Raw genomic sequence first — 14,670 nt, forward strand, 5'->3', positions numbered from 1 at the left:
ATATTAAATTAATTAATTGTATATAAATATCAAATAATTTTGTACTAAATCACTGACAAATTTTTAAAGTTTCACCTATGTCAATTAATTTTTAAAATAAAAATTATAGATTGATAATTTAATAAGATGAACGTGATAGAGTGTGGCTACTGTTTACAAAATAATTGTTAGTTAATGATAAGAAAATCAAAATACGAATTATGAAATTTTAAACCATCATACCTACTTAAATTTAGTAAATTAAAAGTTTTGTAATACTTACACAGTTACACTAATACTTACAGGAAGTTATTATTTAGTAAGTACCTATACGTGATATGCTATCTTAAAGAAATACTATTTATTAATAAATTCAGGTTTGTAGTATAAGTACAACACTTATTTATGGTATTTTAAATGAAATACATTTATTAAATTACATTCCATACTCCATAGTTTATATTTTAAATACCTTATAAATCTATTGATAATAAAATTTATTTATTACAATAATCGTAAATAATTTAAATGTGTACTTTAACACTGATAAAATATTTGTAGATTTATGAGATATGCAATATATAATAATCATTCATTTTATGCAAGCAATGCATTCAATTACTAATACCTATTTTTATAATATGGGTATTTTTGTTATGAATGTTTATAACATTTTGATGTACATAATATATTAATATGACTAATATGTAAATTATTTTATTTGAATTTTAGATAATATTTAAAATGACTGACAATTCTCATGTTAATTATGTTCAATCTGAACTGCAAAAAAATGAAATAAATGATGATGAAGATGAAGAAGATTATATTGGTCCACCTATACCCAGTGAATTAAAAGTATTGGAAAAAAGTGTAGAGAATATTTCTGCTGATGAGCATGACAAAAGCATTAAAGAAGTTGAAAAGGTTACCCGTTCAAAAGACAATAGCAATAATGACAACGAAAGTAGTGATGATGATGATGATGATGATGATGATGATGATGATGACGACGACGATGATTCAAAACAGATTAAAATTCCCATAGAAAGTCAAGTGTCTTTAAATCATGGCATTAAAGCAGTCACTGCACTTTGTATAGATCCTCCGGGAGTCAGGTTGGCTAGTGGATCTGTTGACTATGAAGTGAGACTTTGGGATTTTGCTGGTATGGACCAAACACTACAGAGTTTCCGCACTCTAACTCCTTGTGGAAACCATCCAATTAAGTTTTTAAAATACTCACCAACTGGAGATCGTCTTTTAGTAATTTCTGGTATGTCTCAAGCAAAAGTATTAGATAGAGATGGCCATGAACTATGGGAATGTGTTAAGGGTGATCAATACATTTCAGACATGGTAATTTGCTCATAATAATATTATACATACTCATTAAGTATTCTATATGCGAGATATATTATTTTAGTTTTAAGTATGCTATCTTCAAATTTATTTTATATCTACACTTCACAGGCTACAAATATATTTAATATTGGCCAAACTAATAACTAATTATGACTAGTTATGTTTTGAAATTTTGGTAATTACTGCAGTAATACCTATATATTTTGAAGTTAAGAACAATTTATAAATAAATATAATTTTTAATTTTTAATCATACTGCCAAATAATTGTGACTAGTATATTATATATTATAATCATTATGCAAGATGACACAAAAAAGTTATGAAATTAAAGTAAAGGGAGCAACAAATTTACTTCAGGAAAAGTAAATTGATTTTTAGACAAAATAATACTTAAATATTTACTGTAAATAATTTAAAAGCTAAGATAAAATATTTCTATTAGGTAATATATTAAAATGTCTAGGTAGCATACTTAACTTAATGAATTAATAACAATTTGTGATACCAATAATAAGTATATAATACAATGTATAATAAGATATTAAATAATTGTTTTTAAAATTATGTTCATTAGGTGCGTACCAAAGGTCATACATCTCCATTGACTTGTGGTACATGGCATCCAAGACACAAAGAAGAATTTTTAACTAGTTCAGAAGACGGATCTTGTCGTATTTGGGATATGACCAAAAAAGATAAACATAAAAGCATAATTAAATGTAGGGCAAAAAATGGCTTGAGAACAATCCCAACTACTTGTAATTATAGTAATGACGGCAAATTAGTTGCCTGCGCATGTAGGGATGGATCAATTCTTGTTTGGGACACCAGAAAACCAAGTTTTGTGAATGCCACGTTTACAATACGCGATGCTCATTTAAATAATTCTGATACTTCTTCCATCGTATTTTCTTATAGAGATACATTAATATGTACACGTGGTGAAGGTATTGATGAAACAATGAAACTCTGGGATATAAGAGCCTTTAAGAAGCCTTTACATGTAGTTGATGGACTTTATTCTAGGTATGTTAATAATATGATTGTTTTAGTTCTCTATGTAAATATATTTGATATCATGTAATCATTTTTTAAAATAATAATTAAATAATATTTTGTGTTTAAATTTTATAGGTATTCAACAACAGATTGCTGTTTTAGTCCGGATGATTCAATAGTAGTAACTGGTCACTCAGTACGTCCCAAAGAGCAAGGAGGACATTTAATGTTTTACAATACAAATACATTTGAACTTCTTGAAAAAGTTAAAGTTTCTGAAACACATTCCATAAAAGTGTACTGGCACCCTAAGCTCAAACAATTATTTGCTGGTTGCGGTGATGGAACTGTGAAAGTATTCTATGACAAAGTAAATAGCCAAAGAGGTGCAATGCTATGTGCTTCAAAAGCCCATACTAAAACCAAACAAATGGAAATGGTACCAACACAGCAAATCATTACACCCCACGCTTTACCAATGTTTAGACAAGATAGAAATAAATCATTGAAGAAACGTATTGAAAAAGATAGATTGGATCCAATGAAATCAAAGAGGCCAGATTTACCAATCAAGTCTGGTCAAGGTGGTCGTGTTGCTGCATCAGGTAGCACTCTTAGTTCATATGTTATTCGTAATTTGGGATTAAGCAAACGAGTTGAAGATGATCAAGATCCACGAGAAGCAATTTTAAAGTATGCTCAAGATGCAGCTGATAATCCATATTGGATTACCCCTGCATATGCTAAAACACAGCCTAAAACTGTTTTAAAAGAATCAGAAGATGAACCCCAAGAAAAGAAAATTAAATTTGCAATTGGACAACCCAAATCGTAATTAAAAAATAACTGTTAACAACATATTTTTTCTATAAAATACAATAATTTTATTATTTGTAACACTACAATAAAATTTTAGTTATTGCTTTTATGTGAAATATATTCAGTCTAAGAATAATAACAATACAATAATGTAATTCATAAAACATTCTTAAGACAATTTATAAAGTTAGAATTATGTAAAAATGTGTAATTGTGAATAATTTTAAGTTTTACTAGTTAGTAACTAAATCACCTACTTGTAAAAAATAATAATTATTGTTATATTTAGTTTATAATTATAATTTGTAAAAGAAAACGTAATACTAAATTCTTCTTGATTGTCGTCTAAATGAGCAATGCTGATGTCCTCCAGTCGCATAATGTTGAGATGTTCTACTGGAAACTGAATCCCCAGTAACGACTAATTGAACTGATTCAGTTAAACCTCTATTCTGAACTCTTGTGTCCCATTCTTGACTTAACCGCCTGTTTCAAATAAACACTTACAATTAATATTGAAACTCGTGTTTAAAATGTAATCAATCTTACCTTCGAGCCTTGTGGATTAGTAGTTGTGTGTCAATTGTTTCAATGTATTTGCTCTCAGCTGACAAAGCAGACTCAGTTCGTGAGACGTCTGCAGAAAACATGTCTCTAGGCTAAACAAGAATTGCTAAATTAGTGAAAAAAAAAAATGTATCCTTTATGGTTTACCGTTGACTGTGTTCTTTTAATATTTCTATAAGGTTTACGCATATAGTTTGTCTTCCTTTGTAAAGCTAATCTTCTAGCTTCAAGTTTATTTTCGTCTAAACATTTTTATATACTCAACAAAAACATTATACTCTTTTACATTAATTGAAATTACCATTTGGGTCAAATTGTTCAGATGTTTTGATGCCTGCCTTATCTGGTAGTAATGAAACCTTCATGTGCATGTTGTTAGGACCATCCACACTTACACACCAACCGTTTGCGTTTACTGTATATTTATAAATAAATCAATTATGTTTGATTAGTTTACTGAGGATGAGAATAATTATTTAAGTACAAGATAAAAAGGAAAAGACTAAAGTTATTAAAAGAATATCGATTAAAATTGTTAAGACTATACTTATATTAATTGTATATTAATATTTGATACGTACCCTTAAGTACTTACTATCTACCAATATTACTGTAAATTGCAGTAAGTACTAAGTACATTGTACGTACTTGTATAATTATTAATTACAACAAATAATATTCAAAATAAATAAAATTAAACAAAACATTTTATATTTTTATGTATTATATATAGTTATAAATGATAATAGATGATACTATTAATATCAATGTACTATGTAGTGTATAGGTGTTTAAAGCCATAAAGTTATTGCCATACGAGGAGATGAGAGTTGCTGAATATTTAAAATCTAAAAATGGTTTTATGACAAATTATTAGAAAACAGACTTCTAAATTAATTTTAATACTTGACTAAATTATAAAAATATTATAAATTAATTGCACTATAATTGATTGAATATTTAAAACTATTGTAAGCTAAAATAGTTTAAAATTGTACCATTATAATTTTTAATTGTTATTATAATCTATTTAATTCAAAATGTAATATTTTAGTTATTAATTAACAAACGTATTAATATAATTGTAGAATAAAAAAATATATATATATTGCTCCTTATTTATACTTAGGGTAAGCAATTCTACTTATTTCCAGTGGTTGGATTTTGGCGGATATTTGATATTTTAATAAGGACATATTTAAGACTAGAAAACCGTTGGAAAAGCTTGTGTTGCAATTTCGCCCAGGTTTGAAGATTAATTGACTAGAGTACTAGACTATTATTATTGGGAAATAAATAAATGAAAAAAATAACGAACAACAAGATATGTAAGTAGGTAACACTGATTATCAGAACGGTCAAGCGAAGACGGTGATATTTCCCGTCGATAGTATTTTCAGAATTCTTAAATTATTTATGGTGATTCTGTCTATTTTTTTTTTTTAAGTCGGTCAAATGGAGTCACTGTTGAATTCTCATCGCATCTTTGAAATGAAAATTCGTTGAATTTAATAGTTTATTAGGAAGAAAAGAATAACGATACGAAAAGTAGCTACGTCTTCAATTTTTTTTTTTTTTTTATATTAATTTTATTATTTTAAGTAAAAATAACATATTATGTAGATACCTACCGAAGTACCAACATATTGTTGTCGACCGTGTCTCAAAAATGGTACAGCGATTTTTATCAGATCATGGCACATTTGCTCGTACAATCATACACATACAGGTACATAATACTTAAATTTTCTTGTATGTTAAAGTGATTATTACTTATACTCGCGTAGGTACGAATGGTACGATAAACATTTGTTTTAAAGGTACATAATATTTATTTATTCCTATTTTAAATAAAATGTATTAGCATTGTAAATACCCGAATTATTAATTATTTATTGAAGTTGATATCAAACATATAGGGTTAATTGTGGATATATAATGTGGAAAAAAGATGAGATGGTTCAGATTTTTTTTTAAAATACAAGGATGGATGAATTAATAGAAGTGAGATTTATTATGGAATGGATAAAGAGAGAAAGACCAGAAGAAAGAGATTGATTTAGATAGAATAGAGAATATTAATATTTTTATTTTTAATATAAAATAGCTGGTGTAGGTACTAGAGGTAAGAGTATTAATGAACATAATAACATAGGTATTCACAAATATTCATATTACTCCTACGAGGTTGAAAATGAAACTACATGATTTACACATAATGTTCCTATAAAATATTTTACTTTTTATACTTTGAGGTTTTTTTTTAACATTCATCATATTATATGTAAAATAATAACTTATTATAATAATAATATAGTAATTAATTTACCTATAAGTATAATTTTCAAATTTTAACGTTACCTAAATGCGTTGGACACTGATGATTATTATTAGTTTCAGTCTGCACAAGTTTCGGCAAATGTTTGGCTGTAGTACTAGACGTCTTTGGCAATTGCAGAGTGTTATTGCGATTAGGAACGTGCACTACAGGCAATGTCACCGAGGGTTCCGGGATGGCTTGTACGTGTACAGTGTATTGTTGACTTTCGTCTTCGGTTTTGAGATCATCGTCGTTATCGTTCAATTCTACTACAATAGTAAACAAAAGATATGTGTCGTACGAATTGATTTTCTGTTTTTAATTTTAATCGACTTAAGATTTTAAACCAATTTATATAAATTATATAAATTGTCGTTGAATATTAATTAGTAACTTTGATGTGAATCAATAATTTTAAATCGTAGTATATACCGACATTTAAAAATTTGTTGAGAAAAATTATATGATGGGAGGTTTATAAACATGTTTAAAAAAAATCAGTGATTTTATATTTTAATTTTGTTTTCTATTTAAATACCTAGATACTGACTTTACTTACAGAGAATACAGATAATTATCTAGATACCTGTATGGTCCGTATGATATGGTCTATAAATGCAACTGTTTGACATTAATTTTGAACGGATTTTCCGTTTGTACAGTTTTTAGTTTTTTTGTATGAAGAAAAACCAGCCGAGTTTTAATAAGTAATTACTGTTTTACCTTGTGCTTCTGCGTCCGCATTGTCGTCCTTGAGCGTATAAAAGTTTATCCAACCCTTGGACAGTGTGAGCAGTTGGTCGTTTTTGGCGCCTTCCAATGCTTCCTTTCCTTTACAGTGCTTGTTCTGCCTGACTACACCCACCATCAGAGCTTTATCAGCGGAAAATTTTTTCATTGACAGCGTCTGATTCTTGCCCTTTCTACCGGGCGCCGTCACGCCGCTTTCGGGTGTTTCTCGTCCCGCCGCCACGTCTCTAGTTGTCTGCGTGTACCGATTCGCGGGTGGCTGTTCCGTCTGGTTGCCCTCTGACACCATTTTCCGACCACCGACCAATCGGATCTGGTTTTCAGACACGTGGTTGCGCCCCAACCCGGCCAATAGCGTCACCAGCGCCCTATGGTCGTCCGCATTGGCCGTGGAGCCCCTCTGCACCTGTACCCCCTTCTCGACGGTCCACAGCGTTTGGCATCCTTTGTGTCGGGTGCGGACCCGGACCGCTCCAGCTGACTTTCGGACCGCCGTTGACACGTGCAGGTGTTTCTTGAGCTGACTGTGGCGCCGGTTAAGTCGGCTCTCTAGCGTGCCAGGCATCTTCAGGGTGAACGTGACCGCTGACTTTTGGCCGTCGAGTGCTAAGAAATATGATATAGCCGATCCCTCGTACTTACATCCGTCCTCCAGACTGTCGGTGAGACTCTCGTCGTCATCATCATCGTCATAGTCGTCGGTGACGTCCGCAATACATTTTCTATCGTCGCGGCCGTACGTGTCTTTGAAGTCTAGGTGCGAGTAGTAAGGAAGCTGCGGCGCTGAGTTGTGACAAGACCCATGGTCTGCGAAAACTGTGCAATCCTCATCCCTGGGACTGTGTCCGCTAGTCTTAGGGACGTGCTCGCTGCGATAGTAATCGTACCGGCGGTCGGGTTTTGACGAGAAATTGACTTTTTTTGAACTGTTATCGTAATATCCACCGTACTCGGCGTGTTCACCGTAATTTTGCGTAGGTTTCTTGTTGCGGTTGAACGTGTTGCCGAACAGATACCCTCCCGCATAGTTGGACTCATGCTGCTTCGAAGTTTCAGTCACCTCGTCCACTGACTCCAACCTCCTTTTGGACACCGGGTGCCGATTTTTCCCGGTGTCGAAGGAGTGACCGCCATCGCGGTCATTACCGCCGCCGTAGACATCGGACCTCATCGTCGCGTTTTTTTTCGTATCTTCATTATTGGCGCATCCCTGACAGGGGTTCGTCGACAAGTCCCGCTCACGAACAGCACGCCTGTTGTCGTCCTGAAATCCGTTCGCAATCCGTTTTCCGAATGGTTCGTAGCCATGTTGGTGGTCGTTCATCGCTTTCTTAGACATCGCTGTCATCTCCGTCGAGTTGTTCGTCGTAGATCTGCGATCAGCTGCGTTCGAGTGCTGTGCAGGTGTTGGGCGCGACGACGACTCATGCAGCGGACGACGTGTGGCGTTATAAGAATCGGGGTCTTGGTCGTCATCTCGTTTACGGCTCATGTTGTCATAGAGTCTGTTGGGCATGTTGCGCTTTTTGGAATCGAATTGTTGGTCGTTCGATTGTCCGTTTTCGCGATAACCTGCTCGATTTTTGTCTACTGCACCCGCAACTGTACGTCTTCCAGACGATTCGGATGTTGGATTAGAGCGTTGCATCTCGTTTCGACGCCGTGACTCCATGATCTCTGCTACTGTCGTATCTTCGTCCGACTGCAGATGACGATCCGATGGAACGGTGAGATAGTTGTTGGAAATTGGTAGCTGTTGAGCAATGAGTTCGGCGTTTGTCGTACAATGTTCTGCAATAGACTCGGTGACGTTTGCGTGTGTATTATCGTTTTCGATTGGTCCCAAATCGTTTTGTCGACCTACCAACACCGATTCCGTGTCGTCGGGTTTCGGCGACTGATTCGAAAAGGTACGGCCGGATTCTATTATTTGATGGTTTTGTGTCAACTGCTCATAATTTCGCTCGTCGGATTGTAATGGCATGTCGTCGTCGTCGTCATCCGTGCGTGCGTGCAATTCCAGCTCGGCACCCACCACCCCCTTGTCGGTTTCTTCCAAAGTATCAATAGTTTTATTGACTGCCGTCGGCTGTACAGCTTTTTCAAACGCGTTGGTGCCGTCTCCTTTTCCCAAAACGTGAAATCCTTCGGTCTTTTGTACGGCATCGTGCTGGGTGTTTTCTTGGAGCTTTTCGACTCTCCCGTTCGTCGCATTTCCGGATGTTGGCCAACAGTAGCGAACTGACGAAAACGACGAAGGAGACGAAGTCGACGACGGCGATGACGGTGGTGACGGTGGTGGTTCACTAACGGTTGGACGGTCGTCGTCGGTGGCCGTGATTTCACCGGTACAGCGGTCATTGGCCATTTCGCTGGTTACACGACTGGTAGCCGTCTCTCTAGTACTACGGTCGGTGGTCGTCTTGCCCGTACTATAGTCGGTGGTTGTGTTTTTCGATTGGCGTAAGTCGGTGCATCGTTCGACGATCAAACGCCGTTCGCCGGCCACGTTAGTAGTGGACGTGGATGTCGCCGAACCGTCTGCAGGTTTTCCACCTAATGTGACGGATACCGATTCGCCGGTCAGGCACTGTTCGCGTTGACATGCGCCGGCTGACGTGAACACCAACGACGTGCCACCGTCAGCATCGGTGTCACAGGTGGTCGTTACCGATGACCGGGCGTCGTCGGCTGGCACGTAGTGCACGCTAAATCTATGGCTCTCGGTGTGTGACACGTAACCACCGTCCAACGGGTGCCGGAGAACGCTCTCGCAGCTGAACACTATCGGGAAACCGGGTTCGGCGAAACTGGTGGATGTGGACACGGTCCTCGTACCGGCCGCCGTAGTGGCCGTAATCGCAGACGTGGCCTCAGCGTTGACCGGCTGTTGTTGGTCAAACGACATGTCGAGCGTGGTGTCCGCCGTGTCGCTGGACCCGGCTGTAGATTGCGGTTCGCGATCCGACAGCTGCGGCGGCGCGTCGTGAAACCTCGGAGAATAGATCTTCGGAGCCGATCTGGCCCGGAAGTATGCGGACACCAATTTCCGGTCACCGCTACCGTCGCCGCTACTGCCTGTCGACTGCGGTCTGGTTAGTTTGGCCAGTCTTGTCCTTACGCCGTCGACGGGTCTGTCCGCTTCCGGTCGTGCGTCCCTAGTCGGTATCCTGGGCAGTTTGACGGCCGCGCTGACCTTGTTGGCAGCCACGGGTCGTATTTCTGACTCCGTTGTCCGGTCCGGTCGCAGTTTCGGCAAAACGCCGCTGTCCCGACGTCGGCCTTCGTCCGTCGAGGTGGTCGCCGACGACGGTTGCGGCAACGATATCTTGCGCTTGTACACGTGCTTGAACTTTTGGCAACCTTTAAACGCCGCAAACGATAGGCGCCGTCGCTCGCAGTGTACAGCCACCGACCGCACCTTTGGCCTTTTCGATGGCTTTTTATACGCCCTCAGCACCGCCGCAGCCGCTTCTTCCGAGTCGGCTGCCGACTCGTGTTGCGGGCTCGCTTTACCCGGCCTTTGCAAGTATTTGTCCAATCCTAATATGTCGGTCTGACACGATTTATTCGATATCGGTTGTACGGGCGGGATACTGTCGTCGCGTTGACATCTGAGCGCGTGTTTTCTCATTGCTAGCTCTGGCGTCGAGTACCGCCGCGGAAAGAATCTCGGCGTGTCCGATGGTGTTTTCTGTAGACATGATTTTTTTGTCGACGATTGGCCGCTGAAAACGTAAAAAAAGCAATTCAATCAAACGGATATCGTGGTATAATCTTGCGACTTGATTTGCGTATATACCTATACGCGTGTTTTACCTTTCCAACGATATGCATCGATGGTGTTTTTTCGGAAGCAGACCAGCTTTTGAGAAGACGTCCATGTTGTGCGTGTCGACACTAAAAAAAAATCAAACGATAAAATGTACAGTAGGTAACCTATACGCGACCGATATCTCATGGATGTGCTCGTAATGCCGCATCATTGCTTTAAAAAGTTCCGCGGAAACGGACGGAACACGCGACAGTGTTCTTACGCTGTTTTACACGAGTGATGAGTGTAATGTTATATTGGAACACCGAACAGTATACATAGTTACGCCTTACGCTAACGTGGCTGTATGGAGTATATGTATACATAGTCTGTTATTTCGACTCGTGTTATAAATATATTTTGTTTTTCCGTATCGTATTTGCGTTATTGTCTACTCCGGGAGATTGTCCAGATGTGCGTAAAACAACAACGAAATGTATTTATAAAAGCGCTGGAAAGCCGTCTGGAGGAAGTGGCGTCTTGTGTAGATAATATAGACGCAGTAGGTACATAATATATATACCATATTATGTATATGTGTGTGTGTGATATTCGTGTTAGCCGGAAACTGATAACAATAATAATGTAATTTACCGCGTCCGAGACGGTGTAAACTAATTATAAGATATAATACATACAGATATAACCGTGTACGTCAAATAATATAATGTTTTGCGTTTCAAAGGAATACAACTGGCGCGCGTGTGTAATAATCTAATGAGACTTGAGGAAACTATCCATTGATTGACCTATATTGACCCGTCGCGTACAACAATTTTAAACCACAGCTTGTCGTGCTTCGGACATTTTATATTTATGTATTATTATGTTATAGTACCTATCTACATAGGTATCCTGCGCGAGGTCATCGAGTGGTGTCCTTATCTTTGAAAAATAAAAATAAAAAATGAGTTTCTAAACAACATTATTCGGAAGACGCCACAATATATCGTAGTAGTCCGTAGGAAATAAATTTGTAAACGCGGTAAGAGTTTCAACAATAATATACCTAAGTATATATAGTATTATACATTACATGATTTACATGTATATACTATGGTCGTTTTAAAATGTCTTATATGAAGATTTTAGAACCGAATTACGCCCGCGTGCTTCCTTACTTAACTGCTCGCGACCCATATAATAAACAGAAAAAAAAACAACTACACAACTGTGGCCCGTTACCAAGTGCACGGTGAAGAGGTTAATGTACTCGCGTCACGAAATCAAAAGTCTGTAGCGGGTTCATCCATCAATCTTTTTCGTACATTATAATATGTATTTATTAATATTTATTCTCGAAACATTCCCTTACGACTGACGACTACGATTTTGTATAATACATAGGTATCTTTGATTCCATACGAATTTTTCAAAGCTCTGCTATTTCGTTTTTCATTAAATGCTAATAATATAGTCTCTACCTATTAAATAATAATAATGTATATATATTGCCAGGTAATCAGTTACACGGCGCGTGTAATGTTCATAAAAAACAATATATACCGTCCAATTCTTTCGACGCATGCCTGCCTGAAACACAATATTACGTTTTTGCTAATAATGATGAGCGATGCCATTTCGTGTGCAGGTACATAGGATAAAATAATATATAATATCAATCGGAAAGGTTTCCGTGTCGTTCGACAGTAAACAAATGTACACGGGTATATTGTATAATAAAATACAATATTATGACAGTTAATGCCGTACAAGAAGAAGAAGAAGACGAAAAAGACATATTTTAATGATAATAGTTATACTTATCAATATATTATATGTACAAAACGTAACTCACCTAAACATCAAACATATGAAATAACGAGTGAAACGAAAACTGATGACTAACTATTTTGACATTTCGCGCTTCACATATAACTCGTTAAGGCAAATTCACGAAAAACTAATAATAAAATATGACGTGCTGTAGCCGGTGGAACGACCAACCGCAAAAATCGACAGTCGGCTCGCACGTAATAAACGTTCCTTTATAATATTATTATAACACATTTGCTCGCGGCGACAACGACGCACCCGGCCGTCGGGACGGACTATTACGACGGTGACGATCGACCTGCGACCACGAATCGCGATCATCGTCGAAGTACGTCCGCGATCGTTCGTCAGCTGTATACGCTTTTACCGCGGTTAGTGGTATATTATATAGAAACGTATAAAATCAACCGTATACAGTCTTTTATGTCGTCGTCCCGAGGTCAAAAGCTCAAAGTGTTTGGCCACGTGGGGGACGGCGCCTGTTGTCGATCGATATATGGTAATAATATATTATAACAAAAGTTTACCCCGCCGACACGGTACCCCAATCTCCTATACTCGACACTCGTGTATATTAATCGACACCCACTGACATGATGGTCATTATAGCGTTTTATTATTGCATTTTTTATATTTGATAAAAAAAAAAAAACTCAAATTTCGCGTATTTCAAAATACGTATGACGCATGTAATACGGTTCGTACACTTACCTGGCGGCGACCGACTTGACGGTTTTCGGGTTTTCGCACCGTCGTCCCGGCGCCTGGCCGCTGCCGCCGCTGCAAACGACGATTCACCGCCGTCGCCCGTCCGGACGTTGTGTGCGCGGGTCCGCCGGTGCACGCCGCGGGGCCAGTAATCGACGGCGGTGCACGCGCTTTTCGGTGCGTCGCGTCACCGTGGTGCAACGCCGTCTCGATGCGCGTGTATACCGGCGGGCGCGTGTTGTGTATGCTTGCGCTTGTGTGCGTGCAGCGTGCGTGTGGGTATGCACTGTACAGGAATGCATATACAGGGTGTCCGAACAAGATACACACCACGGCCTTGCAAAAGAAGGGCTGAAATCTGAGTCGACGCGCGTGTGGTCAAAAACGGGCTTGCAATAAATCCAAATTATTAAAAAAATAATAATAAGAATAGCGTTCATATAAGACTCATATTAGTCGCCGTCTATAAATATAACACTGCAACAATGCAGTAGTCACGTACGAGGGTCGTCATCGCAGCACACCCTCCCCAAATTTTATTTAAAATCTCCACTGCTATGTATTACATACCGCACAACGTGATATACAATTGTGGTTTTTTCAAATTAGAATGGACTATATAACGTTATTACCTATATGACCTATATCTATCTCTTTCGTCGGTAGTCGCAGTTGTTTTCAATGTAGGTATTTTACTTTTAGCAGTATAGATCAAACTTTACGAACACCTTGTATTTTGCATATACATTATACACATTTTATTTTGTGTGTGTGTACGCACGGATCCGTTATAAATAGACGCGGAAACATTGCCGAGACGGCGATAAATCGAAGACAACACGTCGTAGATCATTTATCATGCCACCGCCGCACCAGTAAGGGTGCGCGGACCGGGAGACGCGTTATGACAGCAGACGGTTTTATGGTTATGAATTTGGGAACCCATAAATAGTGTGAAAATTGCCCGTGAATTATTCTGATGACGTCTACTTCAGGTCTTCATAAAAATCGATTTGATAACCTCCGTGGCTCCGAGTATACGCTGACGTTTTTTAAGCAAACATGCTATTACGCAGTAGCGTAGGAACATTTCTATGTGGAAGGGGAGGGAGCGACAAATATATAGAAAATATAATTTACTACACGATAATGAGTTTGTAATTTTTTTTTAATATATAATCAGAAATGGATGTTTGAAAGTCTGAATCATGTTTCTATTCACCATGAAAATTATAAAAGCGAACTATAATATTATTAATTGCTATAGGTATGGTAATTATTTGTACATTTCTTTTCAAATAATATAGCGTTAAAATAATAATTTTAATTACAAATATATTTCCATAAGTTGCTTAAGTATAACATAAACATAACTTTTCCATTGAAATAAAACAAACAAATTTATTAAGTAGTTAAAACTCGTTATAGCAAAAAAAGAATGGTACGAACTCTCAATGTAATGTATGGTTAAATAGTTTAAAATTAAAATATATTAGTATATAATTATATTAACAAAATAATTAAAGTAATTAAGTCCTATTTGACGTATGTATATAATTTAATAATATTAA

The 14,670-nt window shown here is 37.4% G+C and overlaps 2 protein-coding genes across 4 annotated transcripts; one reads left to right on the forward strand and one right to left on the reverse strand.

Moving 5' to 3' along the window:
- The first annotated feature begins 56 nt into the window (after positions 1 to 56).
- Positions 57 to 3,485, forward strand: LOC114123309 (gastrulation defective protein 1 homolog). The gene is made up of 4 exons (XM_027986233.2): positions 57 to 298; positions 712 to 1,338; positions 1,921 to 2,372; positions 2,481 to 3,485. The coding sequence occupies exons 2-4, from the start codon at positions 724 to 726 to the stop codon at positions 3,178 to 3,180; spliced, it is 1,767 nt and encodes a 588-aa protein (XP_027842034.2). The 5' UTR covers positions 57 to 298; positions 712 to 723; the 3' UTR covers positions 3,181 to 3,485.
- LOC114123308 (uncharacterized) lies at positions 3,478 to 13,850 on the reverse strand. 3 transcript variants are annotated; one of them, XM_027986232.2, is made up of 8 exons: positions 13,103 to 13,850; positions 10,621 to 10,701; positions 6,775 to 10,529; positions 6,093 to 6,320; positions 4,033 to 4,146; positions 3,879 to 3,973; positions 3,714 to 3,823; positions 3,478 to 3,650 (listed from the first exon to the last, which is right to left on the reverse strand). In XM_027986232.2, exons 2-8 carry the CDS (start codon positions 10,683 to 10,685, stop codon positions 3,488 to 3,490), a joined length of 4,530 nt encoding a protein of 1,509 aa, XP_027842033.2. In that variant the 5' UTR covers positions 10,686 to 10,701; positions 13,103 to 13,850; the 3' UTR covers positions 3,478 to 3,487. The 3 variants fall into 3 exon arrangements, with proteins under 3 accessions (XP_027842033.2, XP_027842032.2, XP_027842030.2); XM_027986231.2 differs by lacking the exon at positions 13,103 to 13,850 and adding an exon at positions 12,414 to 12,691 and having other exon boundaries at positions 6,093 to 6,317; XM_027986229.2 differs by lacking the exon at positions 13,103 to 13,850 and adding an exon at positions 12,414 to 12,684.
- Positions 13,851 to 14,670: the final 820 nt, after the last annotated feature.

The sequence above is a fragment of the Aphis gossypii genome, chromosome 3, assembly GCF_020184175.1.
Source record: "Aphis gossypii isolate Hap1 chromosome 3, ASM2018417v2, whole genome shotgun sequence".
Taxonomy (NCBI): Eukaryota; Metazoa; Arthropoda; class Insecta; order Hemiptera; family Aphididae; genus Aphis; species Aphis gossypii.

Bases quoted from the DNA above. Each gene is read 5' to 3' on its own strand.
- LOC114123309 (XM_027986233.2), top strand. From the start codon at position 724: ATGACTGACAATTCTCATGTTAATTATGTTCAATCTGAACTGCAAAAA. The intron at 1,339-1,920 runs GTAATTTGCTCA...TATGTTCATTAG, and splicing joins ATCAATACATTTCAGACATG to GTGCGTACCAAAGGTCATAC. The intron at 2,373-2,480 runs GTATGTTAATAA...TAAATTTTATAG, and splicing joins GTTGATGGACTTTATTCTAG to GTATTCAACAACAGATTGCT.
- LOC114123308 (XM_027986229.2), bottom strand. The intron at 3,824-3,878 runs GTAAACCATAAA...ATTCTTGTTTAG, and splicing joins TTAAAAGAACACAGTCAACG to CCTAGAGACATGTTTTCTGC. The intron at 3,651-3,713 runs GTAAGATTGATT...TATTTGAAACAG, and splicing joins CTAATCCACAAGGCTCGAAG to GCGGTTAAGTCAAGAATGGG.